This window comes from Eleginops maclovinus, chromosome 8 (assembly GCF_036324505.1).
Source record: "Eleginops maclovinus isolate JMC-PN-2008 ecotype Puerto Natales chromosome 8, JC_Emac_rtc_rv5, whole genome shotgun sequence".
In the NCBI taxonomy this organism is placed as follows: domain Eukaryota; kingdom Metazoa; phylum Chordata; class Actinopteri; order Perciformes; family Eleginopidae; genus Eleginops; species Eleginops maclovinus.
This window is the reverse complement of record NC_086356.1, coordinates 22,091,924-22,118,844: the sequence shown is the minus strand read 5'-3', so window position 1 is coordinate 22,118,844 and position 26,921 is coordinate 22,091,924. Positions and strand designations below refer to the sequence as shown.

Sequence of the window (26,921 nt, the reverse complement as noted above, 5' to 3'; positions counted from 1 at the left end):
GATAAAGATGTTCCGACATGTCGCCACCTGAGGGCGCTGTGCCACCTCCAGCTGTGTGTCACATGACTCGTTCACATGACCGCTGGGGAAACACAACAGGAAGAGTCCTCTGTGTTGGTGTTACTACTTCACATCTGGTAATTTAAGATGTGAGAGCAGCCTACGAGCTCTACTGTTACTTTAGTCTTTATAACGTTGCTTCTGTGTTCCTGAGAAGACGTTCCTGAATCAGGGCGCACGCGCTGTTCTAGGAATACGCCCCACTCCCAAGAAGATATCTGGATTAACCGAGGTACGGACACAGTAACAGCGTTGAAGGCCTTTCTTGAATAAACGCTATGTAAAAGTAGGTTCGACAGACATATGAAGTGTTCTTTAGGTTGGTCAAAATATCACTCCACCGCTGGGTCCTCTCAAACCTTCACTGTGGTCAATCTACTGCAGCGACCCTATGTCTATGTCTTCTGTTCGGCCAGTGGATGCGAACCACCTAGTTGTATGAGTCTAGTCTCAAGTACTTTAGAAGAAGTAACAGAGTGTAGAAGTAGATTGGCATTAAAATGTGCTTAAAGGAGCGACAGTAAAGGTAGTCATTGTTTGATTGGTCCATTATTTCAGAATAATATCTCTGATATGTTTTATAATTATTGATCATTAAAGTGTTCTCAGAGCTGGTAAAGGTGCAGCTAGTTTGAATGGCTTTGTATATTGCAGGGTAGCTGCTGGATTTACTGCAGGTGAACTAAAATCTGATTTAAGGGTTGATTATATTTACCATCATTAATCCAAATATGTAAAGTAACTAAAGGGATTAAATACATGTAGTGGAGTAAAAGTACACCATTTACCTCTGAATTGCAGTGGAGTAGAATACAAAGAAGCACAGGGCTGCCAACTCTCACGCATTGAGCGTTAACACATATCTCACGCACTCACGTCACACATGCCTTTTCTCACGCTAAATTTTTGTACAAAATAAATATATATCAATATAAAAATAAAGTGAAGGAACAGCAGACCGCTGCTCCGTAGCACTGTCGCCTAGCCACCTGGACAGCTGCAGTAAACGGATCTACAGAAGATGAGTGCAATGGTCTTTTATTTAACGAAAAAAGATTTTCAGGTGTTTATAAAATCTTTATGTATACCGGAAATTCTATTTTTAAGATGTTTTCTAGTTTTTTAAGTGTCAGAGACACATGCAGGGAAGAAAAAGACCCTTATTTATACAAAACATTTAAGGGAACACTGTACACATTCGTTTCTTTTATGTAGTGCAGTGAGGTATCTGAATTGGTTTAACTGGAGTATCCAACTCCTTTTACTCTTATCAGAAACAATTTATTTAGCTTTATAACATGTTGAATGTAAACCTATTCTTCAAACATATTTAAATCCTTCAAATGACCAAAACATGTGAAATCTCCATAATATCAAGTCATATAAGCCTCCACAAGTATTCATCTGTTCGCATCTTACAATTTATTTATGTGTATATCATATTCCATTTACGCGTATATAGACACTTTTTGAACTATTTGTATTTTATTTTTATTCACTTGCACATTTTGCGACATTGTCTTGGACTTTTTAATTTATATTGTCTTGTTTCTTTCACTATGTTTTTGTTTGCTTTACATCTTAGTTGTATTCATGTTTCATTGTGGGAGGAGCCTGGGACTTAAGTTTTCATTGCCATATCTACACCGAGCTACTGTGCACATGATAATAAAGCCTTTGAATCTTGTATCTTGAATCATATCTAATGATAACAAAGTGCTAACAGTGTACATTTCCTAAAACAAGTGAAGAAATCTCAATGAGAATAATAATCAAACAAAAGAATCCAACCAAATCTGTAGAAACTGTCCAAAAAGGTCAATATATATTCATATTTCTGCTATATTTGTTATTACAAAGCAAAAAAACAAAAAACTACCTGCTTACTCCATAGCATATTTATCAGATCTCTACCACAACAACTCTGTCATTGAAAAATGTAAAAAAACATAACGATTTTCAAATACTGTTGTATTTGTACAGATATTTATTTTCTAAACTGTACGCTGTACTACATGTTGCCCTGCAGGGTCAGAGTTCAGAATGGGCTCTGCAGTGGAGAGGACAGACGAACATGTCCGAGAGTATCTGATCTACCGGGGCTTCACCAGCACCCTCAAACACATGGACACCGAGATCAAGAGCGACAAGGACAAAGGCTTCAGGGTAACTGTGACGGAGATCTGGAGGGGTTTCCGTTTGACTGTGTAACTGCTCTGAATGAGAGGTTAATTTTCTAGGTCATGAATCATGTTCTGTTTGCAGGTGGATAAGATCATCGACCAGCTGCAGCAGTTTGTGCAGAGCTTTGATCTGTGTGGGCTGAAGGAGTACTGGCAGTACCTGGACAGACGTCTGTTCTGCAGACTGGAGGATGTGTACAGATCAACAGTGAACAAACTGAGAACCAGCCTGTACAGATTCTACGTCATCAACACCATCCAGGTATAGAACACCCTGCACAGAGACTGTACTAATGCTGAACGATCTCGCTTGTCCTAACATGACTCCGTCCTTTCCTCACACCAGAAAGGAAACCTGGAGAAGACTCAGGAGTTTTTCCAGAAGCAGGCATTGGAGCTGCAGAGTCAGACCGAGTGGCGTGATTGGTTCATCCTGCCGTTTATTGTCACCCCTGAGCAGAACCCCGCCTTCTCTCCATACTTCTCCCGCCAGTGGGCCGACACCTTCCTGGTTTCACTGCACAACTTCCTGTCTGTCCTCTTCCAGTGTATGCATATCTTTTTAGCTCAATCGAAGCTGCCACGGTGTGTGTGTGTGTGTGTGTGTGTGTGTGTGTGTGTGTGTGTGTGTGTGTGTGTGTGTGTGTGTGTGTGTGTGTGTGTGTGTGTGTGTGTGTGTGTGTGTGTGTGTGTGTGTGTGTGTGTGTGTGTGTGTGTGTGTGTGTGTGTGTGTGTGTGTGTGTGTGTGTGTGTGTGTGTGTGTGTGGTTCCATCCTTAACTGTTCTCACCCCAGCCCGTCCTGCTCAGCTTTGACGCTGGTCTGACTGAAGAGAACGAACAGCTCCGCCAGAAGGTGGGGATAAATTAATTCACAACTTTTAGTGTTAAATAAAAAAAAAAAATCAAACTTCACCTTTGTTTTTATCTCCACTTCATACCTTAAAGTTGCATGCATGCATATTAACTCTGTGCACCCATGGAGAGCACAGATATGGCCACTTTCTGGTAAAAACTCCCATTTTGGATCCTGAAAATGTCAGAAATGGACTTGGCATCCTCAATAATCACCAAAACCCAAACTGTCTAAAATTTGCTAAGCCATTTTTTAACTGTTGTTAGCTATAATGCTAATGAATGCTAATTAACGCAACCTATGCTAACTGTACAAATTGGCCAAGATATGCAGGTTAGCAAAGAAGAGTTCGGAACCAGAAGAGCACTATCACGGAGCTAGAACTGGAACTGGTTTGGTGGGAAAGGGGCATTACTCTGATGGTGTGTGTGTGATTGTTCCTGAGGCTGACTGTGTGTGTGGTGTGTGTTCCAGCTGTTTGTACTGCAGACGGAGAGCCGGGAGCAGAGGGAGGGCAAGGAAACGGTCCACCACAAGCTGCCGCTGTACGTCCAGTACACAGACCGCCTGGGGGACACTGAGCTGTGAGACTTTACCTCCCCTGTCTTTACTGCTGACTCTCAAAGATGGCTGCCATTCTGTCACTCTGTTCACCTTCATTGTGTTGACTTTGAACAACAAGTATACAACATCAGTCTTTTAACCAAAGTTCTTTATTGCACCTGGAGGTGATACTTCGCTGGTCCCCCCCACACCCAAGATGGCTCCATGCTTTAAATGAAATAGAAGTATTAGTATTCTGATGTTTTATCATTTCTGGATATAAATATAAAGGTACTACATCGAAGCTTTGTTCTGCGTATGTATCAGTTACAGCAGTGACAGTGTTCCATGTGTTGTTTCAGAAGGCAGCCATCTTGTCTCCTCTAACCGTTGCACTTCTGCATCTTCCTCCCTGATTCTCTTTGTGTGTTTTGTTCTTCTATCAGACGCAGTCACATGACATGTTTCTGGTGTAAGCTCTTCAGGATGCTCAGTCCCTGTGTCCACAGAGCGCCTTCTTCTGGCAGGGCTCTGTATTTAATGTCTCTATGACAACATGACCGACTAGCTCTGCCCCTTTGCTTTTTATTATTGTTTTGCTACGGCTAATTTAGTCCTATTGTGAACCCTGAAATGTGGAGTACCCAAGAGTTTTATGTTAGAAATCTATAGTAGGGGTCCCCAGCTTATAGAAACTTCTGGATGCTAACACAAATATGTTGGGCAATTTGAACAATTAGCATAAATTGTGTTAATTGGCATTAATATGCATTATAACCTATGTGGACAATAGTTAAAAAATGGCTTGGACGATCGGGCAGTTATTGAGTGGTATTTGGAGTTATTGACGATGCTGTATCCGTTTCTGATCAAAAAGGGCAGTGTGGCCATACTCCCAGTGGGTCGATATCAGTACAGCACTCATACATGTACGTATGAGTAAAACACTTCACAAAAACGGCTCAGCTCTCAGAGAAAGTTGCCATGTGGACACAGGCCTTGACTCGTTGTTTAATCTGACCTCAGTGCATCAACTGACTGTATTGGTTTAACTGGAATTTTGTCTGAAAGGTTTCATTATGTAGTCCCAGTTATCGAGTGTATAGAAAAGATAACTTTACTGAATCTTACAACAAGCCTCTGCGTAATAATGAGTGCTAAAGTTTTTCACTCCTACTAATAGAACTCAGACATGGCCTGAATAAGGATTCTGACTTCATTTTTAGGTTTTGTTTTCTTCTACATTGTAGAAGGCCTATTATTCAGCCCTTCCCCACCTTTATCCCAGTCACCTTTAAGCAAACCGAACCGCTATATTATTTTCAGTTTATTTATATCAAAGATATATTTAAAACTAATTTATTGTTAATGATACAGTATTTATGCTGTTTTACACTGTGTGCTGTGCTGCAGTTGATGTGACCTGATGAATTGTTGTTTCTTGTTGGTACGATCCATCTTTTATTTAAATAAAAGAACATAATGACACACAATGAGGAAGAAAATACAGGCCCTGTATATATATATATATTATACATATATTTGTTTGACATGTTTTTTTCACCATGAACACCAACTATAGGATTCTTGCTCTCTCTTTGGACGATCTTTCGCTGCTCAGTCTGACAGCTTTAGAGCCAGGAGAATAACACTCATACATTTTGTAGGCCCCCTATTACACTCTTTCTCAACAATACTGTATATCGCAGGTCTCAGATATATACAGAACCTGTCTCTGGTTGGCTGAAACACCGAACAGATCATTGTAGCATCCCATAACCCCTCTGTTTCAGCCCTGTTCCAAAAGTGCTGATTCTGTGTCTGTAGCTGCTGCTGGCCACCTCAGATGTTTTGCTGGATACTGAACATCAGTGGACCCCCCCTTGGCAGCCCCCTCCCTCTCTAGGAGCCCTGAATGTCCATGATACATTTCCTGCTGGTGTTCAATACCTGCATTGTCTTTTGACAATGCTTAAACCAGCGCTCTCTGCAGACACAGGATGTCTTCACTTTCATGTCTTTCTTGACTTTGTCAACTAAGTCCTTTTTGTTACAACATTTAGTTTTCTTTGTTTGATTTGGCATTCATGCTGTGGTCTTTGTTGTGAAGTTATTACTGTTCTGATGATGTGCGTAGTGCTGGGTGGAGCTTCTTGTCTGTCAGCTGTCAGACGGCACCTCCAGAGGCGGCGTGCTGGGAATTTTTGTCAGTGTGACTTCCCGATTTGTACTGCGCAAGCGCAAGATGGTCTGCCAACCCAAGTTCAGAAAAAGAAAACCTCAAAAATGCAGAAAAGAAAAACTCAAAAAAACTCAAAACATTAATCTGAACAAGAGAGATTATTTATTATTACAGCCTTATTTCCTTATTATTTGAGAAGAACTCCTTTTAGTGGTTTAAGAACATTCTAAGAATAAGTGAGAAATGGATTTAACTTTGTCAGCTATCATAGTGAATAAATATTTACTGTAAATATATGCAATAATTATGTGAAATGAACATTTATATCAGATTAGAAATGTATAAATCTGGCCAAACTTTCTATGTTGAGATTCCTGGAAAAGGGAAATGACTTAGTTGATTCAAGAACAAAACTCTGTTATAAGATCAGCATATATGACAATTAAAGAAAATCTGAAAGGTCTTTCCCAGCTTTGGAATTCCTCTGCAAGAGTCATATGTACTGGGCGCTGGCTCGACACCATATATATATATATATATATATATATATATATATATGTATGTGTATATATATATATGTATGTGTGTATATATGTATGTGTATATATATATATGTATGTGTGTATATATATATATATATATATATATATATGTGTATATAGTGTATATATATAGACGTTTTATGACAAATGCATAAATGCAAATCGGGCAGCCGTCTGGATGTCAAATATCTTGGGTTGCTGTACGTAACTGTCCAATATGGTGGACCATCTCGAGCTTGCACAGTGGAAATCGGGTAGTGGCTGGGGTGCTGAAATGTTTGTCCGTTCATTCGTTACGCTTCATGTCGTTGATTTACAACTTCCTGTTGACCTGTATTGAGGTGTGTTCAAGCTCTATTCAGTTAAAATATTAATTGCAGAAAGTAAATGATGAGGTTATCATGATGTGTTCAAATGTAGTCTGGTTAGTGTAGTTTCTTATAGCAATATGAAAAAAGAGTTAAGAGAGGAAAATGTGACCTGTGTCCAAACCAATCCGTTTTCAAATGGAAATAAAGAACTTGTTTTGAAGTTCATGGGATTTATTGGTTTTTTAAATTATTTCTTTTACCATGGAATGGAGAGTTGTGGAATTAAACTTTTATCCGTTCCTGATTTATTTGGTACTCATTCAGACCCTTGGTGTTAGAGAAAGGACTGGCTGGATATAACACAAATGCAAACATCACCCTTGGATTAAAAAACAAGACCCCAGTTTATAACAAACCATTCACTTTTTCAAAAGCAGCTTTAATACATCACACACACTCAGTTTACATGAGCTGCCCAGTGATCAGCTTCACTGACAGGGACGAGTGATGGTCACACAATGGGACCCTCTATCATCTTCCACGTTTCCTGAGCGCGTATCAGAGAACACATGGGAGGCGTCACATAGAGTCCTTAATGGTTAGCTTTACAAAATCATCTGGTAAGAGCATAACCTGAATCACACTATGTTTGCTCTGTAGAAAATGAGCAGAAGCTCTGAATCTCTGCAGCAGTACCTGTTGCTGACGGATTCTTGTAAAAACTCTGTGAACCCTGAGTATTTGTATTGATGTCCTGACCAGGTACGTGTAAGTGATGCTCACCTGACCAAACCTGGAGCTGAAGAAACTCAGCCTGCAGTGTGAGGCCTCCAGCTGTATCAGAGAATCCTGACTTTTTTAAAAACAAGATATGTGGATGAATATTTTTGAAAGCGGAACTAAAATCCATTAAAAAAAAAAAAACGTGTTCTATCAACAAGACTTTCTAAAGGTTTCAAGACAAGGGGCTAATGGGGCAGACGGCATTGTTCGACACATTACTCATGTCCGTTTTGTCGCCCTCCTTAGGGACTTGGTGTCGAGCCAGCGCCCGGTCAGCAACGCCACGACTCCCTCCAGAAACTTCTTCTCCACGTTCCTGCCGCAGGGCAGACGCACCCCAGGGAAACTGCCTCAGACCAGCGGCTCCTCGCCCAGCCAGGCAGCAGTGGGAAGGAAGGACCCCCCCACCAACCCACCGGTGAGAGGTTTAGTTTATTTGTTTATAGGTTCGTGGACAATCCCCATGAATTAACTGTCACAAAAAACAGTAAATAGGGCAGCTTTGGCCATGGCTAATTTCCAGCTGTTGTTCCCGGCCAGATGGTAATAGACACCCTACAATCACAATAAAATCACAATCATCAACAGGGTTGGTTAAAAAGAAAGGACGAAAGACAAGTTTATGGAGGCGAAAGGATAAAAGAGAACAATAAAATGCCTAAAGAGACCTAGAAGTTTCATTGTTTGAAACCTCCGTGGGATGAAAACTGGGAATGTGTTTTATTTCAGAGCAGCTGCTGCAGCTGAACTCCTGCTCACTGTAAATCTGCGTGTTTGAAAATCTGTGTTTTCGGATTTTGAGAGCAAGCAGTGAAGCCAGACTAGGAGGGAAACACTGCACTTCATTTCCCACAAATGGAGAAACCAGGCAAATGATCACTGACATCTGTTAGTGAATGAAAAACTGAATTGCGTCAGTCACAATAATAATGTGATTAATTACAATTAATCTGAAGTTTAAAATGCTGGTATTCACTTGTATTGTTGGGAATGGTAAAACAAATGTAAAGTGCTGTAATTAGGAAATGTGCAACAAACTGGCGAGAAGAATCTGAGTTTTGAAAATGTATTTAGAAAATGATTTCTGAATGATTGCTACACTATACCGACCAAAGTATTGGGACACCTACACATTACACCTACAGGAGCTTTTATGACATCCTATTCCAAATTCTTAGGCATTAATATGAAGCTGGTCCCCCCTTTGTAACAGCTTCCACTCTTCTGGGAAGGCTTTCTACAAGTGAGTGTGGGAATGTTTGCCCATTCATCCAGAAGAGCATTTGTGAGGTCAGTCACTGATGTTGGACGAGAGGGCCTAGCTTGCAATCTCCATTCCAGTTCATCCCAAAGGTGTTCACTGGGGTTGAGGTCAGGGCTCTGTGGGGGCCAGTCCAGTTCTTCCACACAAAACCCATCCCTCCATGACTTTATGGACCTTGCTTTGTGCACTGGGGCACAGTCATGCTGGAACAGAAAAGGGCCTTCTCAAAACTGTTTCCAGAAAGTTGGAAGCATAGAATAGTCCAGAATGACTCAATAAGATGAAGCATTAAGAATCCCCTTCACTGGAGCTAGTATTATCCCTCCCCCACCAAACTTGGGGAGTGAACAATGGGACTGAATGAAACACCTGAATTCATTGATTAAGAGGAGTGTCCCGATACTTTTGTCTATATAGTGTATGAGAAAAGACGGTTTTCCAGCTGTCAGCTAAGATGTTGACAACGCCGCTGCCACAGAGAGCCGCTGTGATTCTGTATAATGTGTGCTACACAGGGCATATACTTGTTGGTAGTTTTCCTACTGCCAGCTCTATCTGGGTTCGTGAGGTGACATCAATACATTTCACATACATTTTTTATTTCAGTTCCAACCTTGGTCATGAAAAATATATGTGTCTCTGTTGTCCTTGTTCATATATCATAAAACATCTGGGCATTATTCTGGCGCCGCCGTGAGTGGCGGCCTGTTTAAGCAGCTCTCCTTTGTTTCCACTTTTTCTTGTCTTTTCTCTATTTTTTCTGCACTACTGCTACTTTGTATTGTATATCATTTAATTGTAGGTGTTGGGACATTGATTTCCAACTTGTATATTATTGGTAGGATGTTTTTACCACTTTTCTATGGATATCGATGGCAGGACTATCTCTCACTCAAGAGAGGCGCTCCTCTCACTCCAGTTGCAGCGCCATGGAAGAATTTACCAGCTGTTAGGCCCCTTTTCCACCAAACCGGATCCGGTTCAAGATCCTATCTTTTGCTTTTCTGGCACTTTTCTGGTTCTAGCCTGTAGCACCCCTTGTGTTTCCATGGCTCAGAGGCCTCTGAGCCGTCATTGTGTCATCGTTTGCGTCATGACGTAACCGTTTACGTGCCCTCTTATGACTGATTCATATTCACTGTCTGACTGTCTCGCAAGCAGCTGATGCATACCCCCCCTCCCCATAACGAAATGACTTTCAGTCTGAATTGACGCTGTTTGGCATCACAACGCTGTTATGAAAGTGTCTCTGGCATTAGACAGGTGATGTTAGCATAGCAAGCGATGCTACTCTCAGTATCTTGACTGCTTTGCTATCCTATTGTGGCATAAGCCGTTTTCTACAGGCATATTTTACCAGCGTAGTTTTCCTTCTGATTTTCCTTCTGATGGCAACCTGTGTAGCCCATATATTGATTCCATCCGATAGCTGCAGTAATACAAAACAACAGGAGAACGTGTGCCTGCTCTTCCCAATGATCAATAACAGAGAACGGATGGAGATTAAAGTAAGGTAAAACAAACAGCATCACACTGACCTGGTTAGTGTTGCCTGGCTTTATAAAGTGTGTGTTTATAAGTGTGTGGTCACATTCTTGTCACTTTGCTCAGCGCTACTGCTTGTTACAACTTGTACTCGCTGTATTCGCCATGAACTGTTGTTGCTCAGGTTAATCTCCCCCCTCCGAAGTAAGCGTGACAGATTTGGTTGTTGGATCTTGCCGGGCAGCGGAATGGGGCCAGAAAGATCTGTTTTTTCGGCGCTTAAAGCCGGCGCCACTGCGGTAGAAACACGAAAAACCAGATCTTTATCGGCTCCAGCTCCAGCTCCGGCTCTGGGTTGGTGGAAAAGTGGCATTATACGAGGGACACAAGCTGGAGCCCGCGTTAGGCAAAAGAGGGCAAATAATAGGAGGAGATTTAAACGTTACTTGCCCTCTGTAATCATGGGGAACGTCACAGGTCACTGGGAAACAAGACAGACAAACTCGCAGCACTTGTAAAAACACAGCAGGAGTACCAGGAGTCGAGTTTGCTGTGCTTTACGGAGACATGGCTTAACGGGGAAATATCACACTGTCTGGTGGAGCCGGACCGCTTCACTGTGGTTTGAGCCGACAGAGACAAGCAGAGCTGCAAGAAGAGAGGCGGAGGACTTGCCGTCTTTATTAACAAACAATGGTGTAACCCTGGACACGTATCTGTAAAGGACAGTATTTGTACTCCGGACATTGAGCTGTTGGCGGTGAGTTTGAGCCCGTATTTTTGACCTCGGGAGTTCTCACATGTCATTGCTGTTGTTGTTCACATCCCACCAAGTGCTGCAGCGTCGCAGGCGAATGATGTCCTCCACTCCTCCATCGCAGGATTACAAGTGTGGCACCCCAGTGCATTCATCATGGTTAATGGAGATTTTAACCATGTAAGACTCTCCAAAAGCCTTTCAAACTTCACCCAGTATGTGACCGGTGGCACTAGGAACAGTAAGACACTGGACATGCTGTATGCCAATGTTAAGGAGGCATACAGCTCCACCATCCCCCCCCCCTCTGGAGGCCAATAGCTCTAGAGAGGTGTGGGGAGGGGTGAGTAAGATCACAGGCTACAAACAGTCAAACATGGCTATGGAGGGGACCCCTGAAGGTGCGAATGAGCTAAACCTGTTCTTCAACAGGTTTGATCTTCCCATCTCCAGCTCAACAGGACAGCAGGGGTCCTCTGGCACCATTTCCCACCATTCCACCTCTTCTACTTCTTCTACAACCACACCCAACACCACTCTACAGGGGACAACAGCCTCTACCCATTCAACCCCAGTCTTGGGTGACACTTCCAGCAGCTTCACACCTCCAATAATCACCACCGGACTGGTCAGGAAGCAGCTCTCGAAGATCAATGTGAGAAAGGCCAGGGGGCCAGACAACACCAACCCCCGGGTGCACAAGGTGTGCGCCGGACAGTTAGCAGGAGCTTTTCAGCACCTCTTCAGTCTCTGTTTGAAGTTGATGAAGGTGGCTGAGATCCGGAAGACTTCCTGCATTGTCCCGGTGCCCAAGAAAACACCCCCGAGCACTCCAGGAGACTACAGGCCTGTAGCTCTGACTTGTCATGTCATGAAGATCTTTGAGAGACTGGTCCTGCAGCATCTCAAACCCCTTGTGTTTGACTCCCTGGACCCTCTAAAGTTTGCCTACCAGTCAACATCGGTGTAGAACAGGGGTGTCCAAACTTTTTTCACCGAGGGCCACATACAGAAAAATATACAGAGAGCTGGGCCAGTTATAGAGGTGAATATTGCCTCATAAGTTAAATTAAAAGTTAGCAAAACAAATCAAATGTAGGTGAATAATGTGCAATACTTGGAAACGCTCTTAGAAAAAAAACAGCCTACATCCCATCTCTCTTTTGGGTTTCATTTATTTTGTTGGCAGCTCATTTCTTAAAACAGAAGCCTCAGATTGCTTATAATAAGAGTAAATATGACGGTTACATTTCAAGCTTGTTATGGAAAGAAGTTATTGGGATTTTTTAGAAAATGTTTCAAATTTGAAATGACTAAATTTATTTGAAATTGGGCTTATTAACACATGAATACTGTGTCATATATTTTAACATATATATTTGAGAAGTACAATATAAGACAAGCAACATTTTAATTTGTGGGCCATATTCCATTATACATTTAGAATTTGCTGAGGGCCAATTCAATATGGCCTGCGGGCCGCATTTGGCCCCCAGGCTGTAGTTTGGACACCCCTGGTGTAGAGGATGCCCATCCCTACATGCTCCACAGAGCCAACTCACACCTGGAGAAGCCGTACAGCTCACTAAGAATCCTGTTCTTCGACTTCTCCAGCGCCTTCAACATGATCCTGTTCACCCTCTACACATGTGAATTCCGCTTCAACTCCGGCTCATGCCACCTACAGAAGTTCTCCGATGACTCCTCCATCGTCAGCTGCATCACAGATGACAACGAGGAGGAGTACAGAGCCCTGGTGGGGAACTTTGTAGGCTGGTGAAACAACAACCACCTCCAGCTCAACATCAGCAAGACTAAGGAGCTGGTGATGGACTTCAGGCGGAGCACGAAGAGGTCTCTAACCCCCATCACCATCAGGGGGGAGGAGGTGGAGGTGGTGAACACCTACACATTCCTGGGAGTGCACTTGAACAATAAACTGGACTGGAGTGACAACACTGATGCTCTCTTCAGGAAGGGACAGAGCAAGTTGTTCTTCCTGAGGAGGCTCAGGTCCTTCAACTTGTGCATGAGGCTGCTGCAGACGTCCTACCAGTCTGGGGGCCAGTGTGCTCTTCTTTGCCGTGGTGTGCTGTGGGGAAACACCAACAAAAGGGATGCTGACAGGCTGAACAAGCTCGTGAGGAAGGCAGCTCTGTAGTTGGAGTTAAACTGGACAGTCTGGAGGAGGTGGCTGAGGGGAGGATGAGGAGGAAACTTGACAGTATCCTGGATAACCCCTCCCACCCCCTCCATGCACAGCTAATGAAGATGAGGAGTACGTTCAGCCACAGACTCATCCCACCTCGGCACAGCACTAAGCGCCTGGGAATCTACTTTGTGCCTGTAGCCATCAGGCTGCACAACAAGGGGTTAACCATGTGACCCGGACTGCACATAAAACCTGCACTCTTGCACAAAGACTTTTACCCGTATCAATCAATGTAAATATATTTCACAATCCGGATACAAAATGTATATATATTCATTGAAGTCCTTAATTCAGTTTTTTTGTTTTAACAGATACTTACCTGCACATCATTTAATTTTGTTGTATTATCCTGTGTGAGCCACACTGTCCTGTTTTTCACTCTTATTCTGTTGCTGCTTAAACTACTGAATTTCCCCACAGGGATTAATAAAGGTACATATCTTATCTTATTTTATCTTATCTTATCTAAAAACTCTAGAGTCTTTCAGTAGTCCTGTACAGAGAACTGGAGTTCCCCCACAGCAGACGCACATTAATGATATCATGAATACATAAGATAGTGTAAGAGTTCAAGGAATAGAGCAGTGGAAAAAGGAACTGATTTTTGGACATTTGGACCGCAACCTGTGAGGGGCTGATAGAATTCTTCTTTGTATAAATGAGTTTATGTTTTCCAGCCTGCAAAGTCAAAGGAAGGCTTCCAAGCTAAGGAGGTGAAGCCAGTTTCCAGCCAGGCCTCCCCTAGTGAAGCTGCAAGCTCACAGCCACAACAGGCAACACTCCCCCCCTCACAACCACGACAGAAGAGGGTCCAGGACCACGAGAAGGAGAGACGAGAGCTTTTCTCCAAACCACCAGCACAGGTACCATTAGCGCCTAAGTCAATGTGATGTCTTTACAAAATCCAGTTTCCCCGTCCAGTCAGTCAAAGTATTAATATTTTGGATCGATTGTTTCTTAAGGAATTGCAAAAGAAGAAACTGTTGTTTCTAAGCTAGCCAGTTTGCAGCTAGTTTGGTCAGGGAGTTTTGGCACACCAGTGTTAGCATTTTAGCAGCTAACTAGCATGCTGGGGGGGGGGGGGCACTCTAGCAACCAGGAACATCTTTTTTCATGAGGTCATACATCAAAATGTTGTGTCTCAGTAGGACAAATTGGGAAGACCTAAGAACATGTTCTCTGGTACTGTACTAAAGTAGCATTTTGAGATACTTGTACATAACATAAGTATTTCCATTTTATGCCACTTTGTACTTCTGCTTCACTACATTTCAGAGGTAAGTGGTGTTCTTTTGTTCCACTACATTTATTTTATAAATATAATCAACCTTTAAATCAGACTTTAGTTCACCTGGAGTAAATCCAGCAGCTACCCTGCAGTATACAAAGCCATTTAAACTAGCTGCACCTTTACCAGCTCTGAGAACACTTTAATGATCAATAATTATAAAACATATCAGAGATATTATTCTGAAATGGACCAATCAAACAATGACTACTTTTACTGTCGCTACTTTAAGCACATTTTGATGAGAGTACTTTCTACTTTTACTTTAGGAACATTTTGAATGCAGGACTTTTACTGTAACAGAATATTCCTACACTCTGCTACTACAAAATCTTAGTACTCGAGACTAGACTCTTATAAAACTAGGTGGTTCGCATCCACTGGGCGAACAGCAGACATTAGGGTCGCTACATTAGATTGAACACAGTGAAGGTTTGAGAGGACCCAGCGGCGGAGTGATATTTTGACCAACCTGAAGAATACTTCACATGTCTGGTATCATATCTGGTACTTCTAATTTTACTCAAGTACAAGATCTGAGTACTTCTTACTTTTACTCAAGTACAAGATCTGAGTACTTCTTACTTTTACTCAAGTACAAGATGTGAGTACTTCTACTTTTACTCAAGCACAAGATCTGAGTACTTCCTCCTTCACTGCTGACCACCTCCTTCCTTTTGATATGTTCAGACAGCAGAGAAGAGAGGAGAGGGGGGGGAAACAGAGCCTCTTGCAGACACCTCCAGTGTCCCCCCTGAGTCCTGCTCAGATAGCCGGAGCTGCCGATCAGGAGGGGATGGGGGAGGTCTCTCAGCAGAGCAGCCTTTCATCAAACTGAGCCAGGAGGAGTACGGAGAACACCACTCCTCCATCATGCACTGCAGGTGAGCCCCCTCTTCCTCTGCAGTCCCTCAGCCATCAGCCTGAACCACAGAGGGATTCAGCTTCAACTGCAGCAGGACTTGTTGCTATATAGTGAACCCGAAATTACCCACAGTTTTATGATAGAAATGTATAGTACAGGTCCCCAGCATAGAAACTGCTGGATGCTAACCTGCATATGTTGGGCAATTTATACAATTACATAAGTTGTGTTAATTAGCAATCATTAACATTATCGCCATGTAAACAGTAGTTAGAAACTGACTTTGCTGATTGTGACAATTTTTGATTGGTTCTGGGGGTTATTGAAGCTGCTGAGTCCTGAGCTCAAACTTTTCTCTCTCGGTTTACCACAAGGACAGGAGCTTTTATATTACACATAGTCTCTCTAGTACAGCGTTAGCTCTGAGTGTTAGCGATGCTTGCTAATGTAAACACAGACCATATTACTTCCAAAACATGTGGCACGTTGTTTCTGATACAGCACATAGCCTGTTCTTTCTTCAGTGTTTACCGCAAGAACAGTGACATAATATATATTATATAAATAACAACTTTACTCTAAGTCCCTCCTGCCGGTTGTATTTTCTGACACTTTGTGAGTCTCGTTACACACCAGGGGCACATATTTATGAATAAAAGACAGCATAAAGTTCTGGTCAATTTCAGGATCAAATATGTCAGTTTTCACCAGAAAGTGGCCATATTTGAACTCTCTGTGGGCTGATTTGGACTTCCATGAGTAGTGTTACAACCATTGGATATAGAAAGCACAAGATGTACATTATTATCTCTACTGTGGACAATTATTTTTTCAAATAAACAAATCTTCAAAATCAGCCCACAGAGAGTACAAATATAGACATCTTCTCGTTAAAACGTCCGTTTTTGAATAACCTCCAAAACCACTCCAGCATTGTCAAAGTCGGCCAAGCCATTTATTAACTTTTGTCTAGAATGGTATTTCATGCTTATTAAAGAAACTTATGCTAATTGTGCAAATTGCCCAACATATGAAAGTTAGCATCCAGCAGTTTTTATGTGCTGGGGACCCCTACTATACATTTGTAACGTAAAAACTTTGGGGTACTCCACATTTCCAGGTTCACAATAGGACTCTAGAAGCTGGCAACGAGACTATCAGTGTTTTTAAAGTCACATAAAAGAGAAAAACTGCACCACAAGTGTTCGTTGTTATCTCCTTTATGTATTTCTCTTCCTATTATCCAGGGTTGACGCTTCTGGTCGCCGGGTTGCCAGTTTGGATGTAGATGGAGTCATAAAGGTGAATGTTTTATCTTTTGGGATGTAACAGACCCAGCAAAAAAATGTAAACACATAACACCATACACAGATTATTGAATCCCATAATAAGGTTTGTATCTTCCTCTTCCCCAGGTGTGGTCATTCAACCCCATCATGCAGACCAAAGCCACCATCATGTCCAAGTCTCCTCTGCTGTCCCTGGAGTGGGCCACCAAGCCGGACAGACTGGTAGGAGGAGAGAGTCAGCATTCATCAGGGTTTACTTTCAGTCTTAGATCAACTGTCCAATAGAGGAAGAAAAACAAAGATATACACATTCAATACAGCACAAAACTCAAAGGGAACCAGTGAAATACAATGTTGATGTTATGTCATAGGTAACACTGCTCTCTCTCTGTCTCTGTCTCTGTGTGTGTGTGTGTGTGTGTGTGTGTGTGTGTGTGTGTGTGTGTGTGTGTGTGTGTGTGTGTGTGTGTGTGTGTGTGTGTGTGTGTGTGTGTGTGTGTGTGTGTGTGTGTGTGTGTGTGTGTGTGTGTGTGTGTGTGTGTGTGTGTGTGTGTGTGTGTGTGTGTGTGTGTGTGTGTGTGTGTGTGTGTGTGTGTGTGTGTGTGTGTTTGTGTTCAGCTGTTACTAGGCAGTGGAGTCGGCACATTGCGGCTATATGACACGGATGCCAAGAAGACTCTTTATGAGATGAACATTGATGAAACCCATCCACGGTAAATTATCCTCACCGGGTCCCTCTATTAGGCCCCTGACATTCAGCTCAGAAATACTCATATCCCACTGAGCCACTCGAGCCTCAGCTCTGGTACCAGTGTTTTGTGAACACCATGACCAAAGCAACTCAAAACACTGGTAGCATTACAATGTCTAATGTTTTTGTAGTAATGATTTCCATGTATTTATTCAGCACTAAGCATAAAGCAAGATTAAAGGCCTCCTATTATACTATATTTGAACAATATATTGTAGAGATGAGATGGGCCAGAGAATCGGAGCAGCGGGAGCGGTACTGCAGTCGCTTTACCGCACCGTTGTGACGAAAAGAAAGCTGAGCCAGAAGGCAAAGCTCTCTGTCTATCTGGCCATTTTCGTTCCTACCCTCACCTATGGTCATGAAGGATGGGTCATGACCGAAAGAACGAGATTGTGGATACAAGCGGACGAAATGGGATTTCTCCGCAGGGTGGCTGGCATCTCCCTTAGGGATAAGGTGAGAAGTTCATTCATCCGGGAGGGACTCGGAGTAGAACCGCTGCTCCTTCTTATTGAAAGGAGCCAGTTGAGGTGGTTCGGGCACCTAGTGAGGATGCCACCTGGGTGCCTCCCTAGGGAGGTGTTCCAGGCACGTCCAGCTGGGAAGAGACCGAGGGGTAGACCTAGGACCAGGTGGAGGGATTATATCTCTTCGCTGGCCTGGGAGCGCCTTGGAATCCCCCAGTCAGAGCTGGTTGATGTGGCCAGGGAAAGAGAAGTTTGGGGCTCTCTGTTGGAGCTTTTACCTCCGCGACCCTGACAGAAAAGCGGGAGAAAATGGATGGATGGATATTGTAGGGCCATATTTATACAAAACCTGTTTGTGAAGAGTTTTGCTCAAAATACCAAACAGATTCCCATTGTAGCATGTCTCATCCCCCTCTATTCCAGCCCTGTTGCTTAAGTGCTGATTCTGTGACTGTAGCTTTAAATGAACTAGCTGCTGCTGGCCATGCCCCTTTGGAGTGTCATGATCTCTCTCTTTTCTACCATGAGAAACTCAGTTAAACGCTGCCGTGATTAAACGCCATATTATGTTCCAAACCAATCAAGCATTATTTCTGAAACAGTATGGAGCTCAAACGTTTCTCTGTCGCCTGTTTACCACAAGGACAGGAGCTTTTAAATTACACATAGTCTCTCTAGCACAGCGTTAACTCTGAGTGTTAGCGATGCTTGCTAATGTAAACACAGACCATATTACTTCCAAAACATGTGGCATGTTGTTTCTGATACAGCACATAGCTTGTTCTTTCTTCAGTGTTTACCGCAAGAACAGTGACATTATATATATTATTTAAATAACAATTTTACTCTTAAGTCCCTCCTGCCAACATCCTGCTGAACACACAGACACACAGAGGTGCTGCGGAGGGGATTCAGCTCGCCGACTGTATATTGGGGATGATAGGTTGTGATGTGTCCCCTGGGTGGGACGTTGCCAGGAGTTCAATGTAAAGCCATCCCACATTTCGGTTATGATGTCATAACAGAAGCAAATCTGGATCAGTTCGTTTGTACCCTGTTTTTAGAGATGTGGGTAAGGAGGAAAAGAGAGAGGGTTGTATTTTCTGACACTTTGTGAGTCTCGTTACACACCGGGGGCACATATTTATGAATAAAAGACAGCATAAAGTGCGTTTTGCACAATAGGGGACCTTAAATAAAATTTTAAAAAGGGGGCTCTAATTTGTTGTTGATTTTACAACCTTAGGTGTGCTTTGCAAACAGTGTTTTGATGGTCTGGCTAACGCTTCCACGCCGTGATGACCTTTACTAGTCTCATTTAGCCACATCTTTTGTGAATTTTTACTGGAGCACTCGTGATTATGGAGTGATTGTGCAAAAAAATTAAGGGGAGGCACTTTATTTGTTCATGGAGCAATAATATGCATGTTTGATGTTGAGTATGTCCTCTGTCTCTCAGCATCCTGTCTCTAGCCTGTAGTCCCAGCGGCTCGTCGTTTGTCTGCTCTGCTGCAGCTCTCAGCGGAGACTCCACTTCTCGACTTCCTTTCCCGGTGTCCGGGCAGCTGCTGCTCTGGGACACAAAGACTGTGAAACAACAGGTAACACCCAGCTCATTAGAAACTGTTTTTCAGCTAAAAAGCTAGATCTTGGGGCCCCAGACTTTTAGTTTATTTGTTTAGTTGTCAGGGACCATGTACCAGAGATGGAGTACTCGAGTCTTGGACTCAGAATCGAGTCCTCGACTTGGGACTCCAGTGCCGATTTTCGGGAGTTGTGACTCGACTTGGTCTCGCGCACTGATGGACTCGAACTCGGACTCGTGAATTCTCGCATATGAGGACTTGCACATTAACGATTGTACTGGGACTCGGACTCGAACAAGTTTTGTCTCAAGTCCGGATGTACTCAGCCACAGGCTTGAACAGATGCGAGGCGAGTTCCTGTACCACGTGGCCCCCGCATCGTGCTGTGTGCTTTGACAGAAGGCAAAATGCTCTTGCAGGACGATTGAAGACATTCCATGACCTAAAGTTCTGTTTACTATCGGTATCTCGGCTCCTTAACCGTAGTTTGGATGCCCAGCGGCAAGGTCTGACACGGCTCGTTGTCAGCTGGTAACCAGCTGTCCGGGCTATTATTTATCATGGAGAAAAAGATGAACGGGAAGTTCAGGTGCCGTTGGAAACATCCATTATTGCTGGTTCTCCCCAAGATCTCCAACATCTTGCTGCACACATTGAAGGATCTCAGCCTCCTCAGGAAATAGAGTCGGCTCATCCCCTTCTTGTACACGGCGTCAGTGATGGCCCTCCAGTTTAGTCCATTGTCTAGGTCAGACATGGGCAAACCACGGCCCCCGGGCCACATACGGCCCGTTAGGCTTTTTAATCCGGCCCGCCGAACTTGTCCAGATTATAGTAAAAACTCCTTCATTTTCCACTTTCCCTGCAATGCCCACGTTTCCTCAATAGATGGCGCACTCTAACCACATTAACCGTTATTGGAGTGGCGAATATTACCGTATTCCCGCACCATAAGGATTTTAAACCGCTTTATAGTGCGGTAAATACGGCACTCTTTATTTTCACTTGAGCCCTTCTGTGAAAATGAGCGGACCAAAGAAACGGAAAGTGGACAGCGAATGCCGAGTGTTTAATAAGAAGTGGACAACAAAATACTTTTTCACTGAAGTTCGATCAATGGCTGTATGTCTGATATGCCAAGAAACTGTTGCGGTTTTCAAAGAGTACAATATCAGCCGTCACTTTGCCACGAAGCATGCAAACTATGCTAGCAAGCAATCAACACAAGAACGGGTGGCTACTGCTCAGAGGTTGGCAGCTAATTTACAGAGTCAACAGAACTTTTTTCACCGACAAACTGCGATTCAAGAGTCAAGTGCCAAGGCAAGTTATTTGCTGGCATTCAAATTAGCAAAGGCTAGCAAGCCTTTCTCCGAAGTCGAGTTTTTGAAAGAATGCATGGTAGAGACAGCAGGTCTCTTGTGTCCGGAGAGCAAAGCCAAGTTTGAAAAAATCCGTTTATCACGCAGGACAGTGACTTGCCACGTGGAACTGATTGACGAAGATATAGTCAGTGAGTTAAACAAAAAGGCGGAGTCTTTTAAGTTATATTCACTAGCGATGGATGAAAGTAACGACATAAAAGACACTGCTCAGCTCCTAATTTTTATCCGAGGGATTAACGACAGTTTTGAGATAACGGAGGAGCTTTTGTGCATGGAATCACTGAAAGGGAAAACGCGAGGAGAGGACTTATATGAACAGGTGTCTGCTGTCATCGAGAGAATGAAGCTACCTTGGAGTAAACTTGCCAATGTCACCACGGATGGATCGCCAAATTTAACTGGAAAAAAGGTGTACAGGAAGAGAGGCAGCACAGTCCCCCGAGGGGCTCCTGTACTACCAACCACCACATCAGACAGAACACTGCCCGGCCGGACATACTGTGGCCTGTCTGTGAGGTATAATCCAGGAGATGGTGGATGTGTCTACCCTCATAGCCTGGAGCGTGTCACTCAGTAGCTGTGGCTGGATCGTGTTGAATGCACTGGAGAAATCAAGAAGGTGATTCTCACAGTGCACCCCGATCCATCCAGATTACGAGTGAGCACGCTGCAGCAGGTAGATAATGGCATCGTCCACCCCCAGGTGAGGCTGGTAGGCAAATTGCAGAGTGTCAAGAAATGATCTCACCTGCGGTCTGAGATGGGACAAGACCAGTCTCTCCAGCACCTTCATCACATGAGATGTGAGAGCTACTGGCCAATAGTCATTGAGTCCAGAAAGAGTAGTCTTTTTAGGGACAGGAACAACGCAGGATGTATTCCACTGTACCGGGATGGTCTGCAGGAACAAGTTCAGGTTGAACAGGCGTTGAAGAACAGGAGACAGCTGTCTGACTCAGGTCTTCCGAACCCTGCAGATTTGCCTTGGTGTAGTTTCTCCAGCTGTCGCTTCAGTCGGCCTGTGGTTACAGTGAGGCGGGGGAGGGGGTTTGATGTCACAGTAGCAGGGAGGCACATCAGAGGTGAGGAGGTAGAGTTCAGAGTGCTCAACAGGGGGGATAGTGGGGGCGTGGTCAGAAGCAAGGAGAGCAGTGGGGGGATGTTGAAGCCCGGATGAGTGGTGGAGGTGAGGTGTGAAGTGGAGGAGACAGCAGCAGGGGGGGGGAGCTGAACCTATTGAAGAAGTTGTTCAGCTCGTTAGCCCTCTCTGGAGTGCCCACCGTCAGTCTGTCTCCCTGAACCCTATGATGGCCTTCATTCCAGTCCACACATCCTTGCTATTGTTCTGCTGCAGCTTGGCCTCCAGCTTTTTCCTGTATGCATCCCTACTCTCCCTCAGCTTGTTCCCCAGGTTGTGCTTGATGCTCCTCAGCAGTGGTTTCTTCCCAGACTTGAAAGCTTCCTTTTTCTTATTTAAAAGCTGTTTCAGGTCACTTGTAATCCAGGGTTTATTGTTCAGGAAGCAGTGTACAGTTTCAGCTGAAAATGTTGTTTGCTCACAGAAGTTTATGTAATCGGTGATGCAGCCGGTCATGTTGTTGATGTCCTCTCCATTTGGCACACAAAGCACATCCCAGTCCGTGGTCTCGAAGCAGTCCTGTAGAGCCTCATTGGCCTTAGGGGTCCACTTCCTAACAGTCCTAGTGGATACAGGCTGCCTATGAACAAGAGGGACATATTTTGGAGAAAGGAAGACGAGGTTGTGGTCTGATCTGCCCAGGGGGGGAGGCAGTGGCACAGTATGCATTCTTTGTATTAGCATATAAAAGGTCCAGAGTGTTGTTGTCTGGTGTGAATGTAGGTAGAGTTTTGTCCAGTTTAGCATGATTAAAATCCCCAGTGTTGGTGATGAAAGCATTTGGGTCTAGTGTTTGGAGTTTGGCCACAGTGGAGTGGATGATGTCACCAGCCACCTCCGTGTCAGCTGATGGTGGGATGTATACAGCAACAACAATGGCGTAGTGAAACTCTCGGGGCAGGTAAAATTGACGTAATCCTAAAGCTAACAGTTCAATGTCCGGTCTACAGAAACGCTCCTTCACGGTAACATGTCCAGGATTACACCATCGTTCATTCACATACAGTGCAATCCCTCCTCCTATCTTCTTAGTGCTCAGAGTAGCATCCCTGTCCGCCCAAACGCTCGTGAAGCCGGGGAGAGCCGTGCTGTTGTCCGGGATATGAGAGTGCAGCCACGTCTCCTTAAAACACATTACACTACTTTCACAGTACTCCCACTGGGTCTTCGTCAGCACCCCGAGCTCATCCATTTTATTGGCCAAGGATCTCATGTTCCCCATTACAATTGCCGGTACGGAAGGTTTATATCTCCTTTTCTTCTTAGTCTTCTGCTTGGCTCCAGCCCTGCAGCCTCGCTGTTGCCTCCGTAGCCCCTCCGGGATGTCATGCCTCGCTCCGGGCCGCAGCACAGGTCTGCACAGCGTAATCAGCTGCTCGCGGGAGTAAACAATGCGTAACTCTTCTGAGCATGGCTCTCCAAAAGTGAAGAAAGTACAAGTAGAATGACCACAAAACTATTAAAACTAAGTTTGTTCATGGTTTTATAAATAAACAGTCAAAAGAAAAATCACAAATAACGAGAATAAAATAGTTGACTCGAACTCTTCCTAGGTGACTCGGACTTGGACTCGAAATGTGGGGACTCGAGAGTGACTCGGACTCGAGAATTGGTGACTTGACTACAACACTGCCATGTAACATAAACATAAATCTAAAAAGAGATAAGATGCTTTACCAGATGATAGCAGTTTGCTCAGTCTGCAGTCCCTGGGCAGGTCCTTGTTAAGGCCCACTAGGGCTGAAAGACTTCCACAGCAGTGTGCGTCACCCTCCAACAACCCATAATGAAAGAGCAGAATAAGCCAAAATAAATATCAATAAGATGTTTTTTAAGTGTCTTGTGTTTATGCACAAGACACTTAAAAAACATCAGAACAATGTAACAACAGAACAATGTAACCTTAGAAAAGAAGAAACCAAGATATTGAGTATAAAAAACGTGTCTCGTGACGTGGTGTTAATGTGCACATCTTGTAATATATTGTTCTTAATTCTAAAATATGATGTAACATTGTCATCCTGCTGTTTAAAGCATGTTTTATAAATGTACCAGTAATCTGATAGTATTTTTTTTTTTGGTATCTGAATTGGACATTTGTTTTATCCTGACGATTATATTTAATCCAGAACACTGCCCTGCCTGAGTATAATCACTGTTCTCTCTGTTCCTCAGCTCCAGTTCTCTTTAGAACCTGACCCAGTAGCCGTGAACTGCACCGCCTTTAACCACAACGGGAACCTGCTGGTGACCGGAGCCGCTGACGGAGTCATCCGTCTGTTTGGTCAGTGCTGAGCAGCGACACAATCTGACTCATTTGTCTGACTATCATTTAAAATCATGATAAATTCTCCCCATCAAATATAGTTTTTTACATTTTTTACGGTTGTCTTTTTTTCCCCCCTTCATCTGACTGAATATCTATCAAGCTGTAATATTTTTTTAAATCATTGAACATTTTCACTTATAACATCAATACCCAAAAAACAAAAGAAAATGTACAAGAACAAGTAAGGAGAAAATAGATAGCTGATACACATCTGGGCATCGTCCTACAAAGTTTTATGGCAAGGTACTTCAAAAAGTCCCATTTACATATTTAAAATGAAAATATATATACAGGTTTTTTCAAATCAATGAGCATACAATAAAAGAAACATAAGCACACACATATATCTTGAAATTACAGAATCATAGAAAGGCTGTTGTGGCGTTCTCCTCTTCGAGAAATGTTAGGGCATAACGACCATTTCACACCTGTAACATAGGAAAGCATGTTAAGAACTTCCTTCCAGAAAGTCTGAATATACAGGCAGACCCATAGGCAGTGAAGAGGAGTACCTTAAGTTCCCAATTTAACACATGAATCCGGGATATTGGGATCAAATGTATTCAGTAAGGTTGGGGTTTTATTAGTTCTCACTAACCACTTAAATTGGATTTAATTTCAAATGGGTGTTATGGATTGTGTTTGAGCCTCCAGATATGCCTTCTGCCATTCCTCAAGCAACATGATACCAGTCTTTTATTTTCTGAGGAACCTTGCATACCATTCAATATAATTTCATAAAAACAAGAAAGGGGGCCTCTCTTGGAGTGATGGTTTACCATATTTTCCTCCATACAGTTGAGAGAAGGCATGGATAAGGACTTTTGCGTCTTCAAAATTAAGCTTCTGATCTGCAGGAACTTGAATAGGTGTTTAGTCTGAATGTCATATTTTCGTTGCAAATCTTTAAAAGCTTTAAGAATATTTTAATTGAATAGATCTCCAATCCTACACAAGCCATTATCGGCCCAGAATTTAAAGCGCATATCTTTCTTGCCAGGTGTAAAATTACTGTTGCCCCAGATTGGGGAATATTGGGATAGTATTAGTGTTTCATTTCTGAAATTAGCTTTTTTTACTGTAAGGACCTGCACCCTCCATGCTGGTGGGTAGGAGCAAATGATGTAAACATAGTTCTACTTTTTTGAGTTATTTCTGTAACTGTTACGTAATCACATAGAGTTCTTAAATGTGTGATATTTGATCAGGCCATATAAAAAAATGTTTCTGAATTCCTTGCTGTAGATATGCAGCGGTATGAGAGTGCGATGAGCTGGAGAGCTCACGACGGAGAAGTGTACAGCGTGGAGTTCAGCTACGATGAAAACACAGTCTTCAGCATCGGAGAAGATGGCAAGGTATGTGTTAACTTTGTGTCCGGTAATCCTTAAGGTGACTTTGTCTCAATGTATCGGAGCGTGTTTGCTACAGCACACTGTGAACATGTGTTTTCAGTTCATCCAGTGGAACATCCACCGGTGTGGGGTGAAGCAATCGGAGCAGGTGTTAGCTCAGGATGCCACAGGCCCCTTCATCCTCTCAGGGTACAGCGGATACAAACAGGTCAGCCATCACACTACCGCTTCATCTATTTGTTTATGTGTTATAATTAACGTCTCTTTGAATTAAATGTATGTAATAACCGGGTGGTGTATAAATATCTTGCTCAGGAGCAAGTTCCTCGAGGTCGGCTGTTTGCGTTCGACTCTGAAGGCCAACACATCCTGACCTGCTCCAGCAGTGGAGGACTCATCTACAGAGTAAGCTTAAAGATCAGCTGATCATCATACACATCCGCCTCTTCAAATGCTCTTTCAAATGTGTATAGATTCTGCATATTCTTTTTTATGTTTTATTTTCTGGGTTTCTATGATCCCCTTGATGGACTTATGTTTTAAGTTTTTAACATGGTCTCCTCCTCATTTCAGCTGACCAATAAGGAGCCGGCTTTAGAGATTGTGCTCTCACTGGGCGGGCACAAAGCGCCTGTAGTGACGGTTGATTGGTGCTCGGCCGTGGACTGCGGCACGTGCCTGACCGCCTCCATGGACGGGAAGATCAAACTGAGCACGCTTCTGGCTCAGAAGTCCTGACCAACCACCTGTGGGGTTGGAGGTCATCAGAATCTATGATGAACTGATTCAGTTTGCTTGTTTGATGAATTTATCTTACACATCAATGAAAAACTCACCAACCTGCTATAAAGTCATATTAAAATAAAAAACTCCAGCTAACAGCAGGTGTATTTCTACCTGCTCTCCTGGCATTATGTTGTCAGGGCTTCTATTCTCAGTACTGAAGGCTCACCGCAGATTATCCTGCTTATTGCTCGGCTACTAACAAAATAAATCAACAATTTGACACACATTATTGATTTAAGATATATTTTTTTGTTATTTAAAAATGATCTAGTTGCATTTGCTATGAACATTTTTTACTGTTCCACTGCGTGGAGCCGATGGCAATCTAACTAAAAGGTCCACTTAAAGAACAACATGATCATCATGCGTCAGAAGATGTTTAATGCAGCCTTTTTAAACTTGGACATGACAATATATTCTTTAATACCAAGTTTACAATTGATCCACATAAATGTTTATATTTCACATCATTAATCCAAATTTGCAAAGTAACTAAAATATTA

The 26,921-nt window shown here is 43.2% G+C and overlaps 1 protein-coding gene across 3 annotated transcripts; it reads left to right on the top strand.

Moving 5' to 3' along the window:
* Window positions 1-68: 68 nt before the first annotated feature.
* On the top strand, window positions 69-26,644 carry wdr91 (WD repeat domain 91). 3 transcript variants are annotated; one of them, XM_063890227.1, is made up of 18 exons: window positions 69-292; window positions 2,090-2,226; window positions 2,326-2,505; window positions 2,590-2,797; window positions 3,033-3,097; window positions 3,572-3,642; window positions 7,705-7,876; window positions 13,854-14,039; window positions 15,155-15,348; window positions 16,577-16,631; window positions 16,745-16,840; window positions 17,237-17,331; window positions 19,299-19,440; window positions 24,124-24,232; window positions 25,523-25,635; window positions 25,733-25,840; window positions 25,948-26,037; window positions 26,206-26,644. In XM_063890227.1, the coding sequence occupies exons 2-18, from the start codon at window positions 2,104-2,106 to the stop codon at window positions 26,368-26,370; spliced, it is 2,172 nt and encodes a 723-aa protein (XP_063746297.1). In that variant the 5' UTR covers window positions 69-292; window positions 2,090-2,103; the 3' UTR covers window positions 26,371-26,644. The 3 variants fall into 3 exon arrangements, with proteins under 3 accessions (XP_063746297.1, XP_063746295.1, XP_063746296.1); XM_063890225.1 differs by having other exon boundaries at window positions 3,572-3,681; XM_063890226.1 differs by having other exon boundaries at window positions 76-346; window positions 3,572-3,681.
* Window positions 26,645-26,921: the final 277 nt, after the last annotated feature.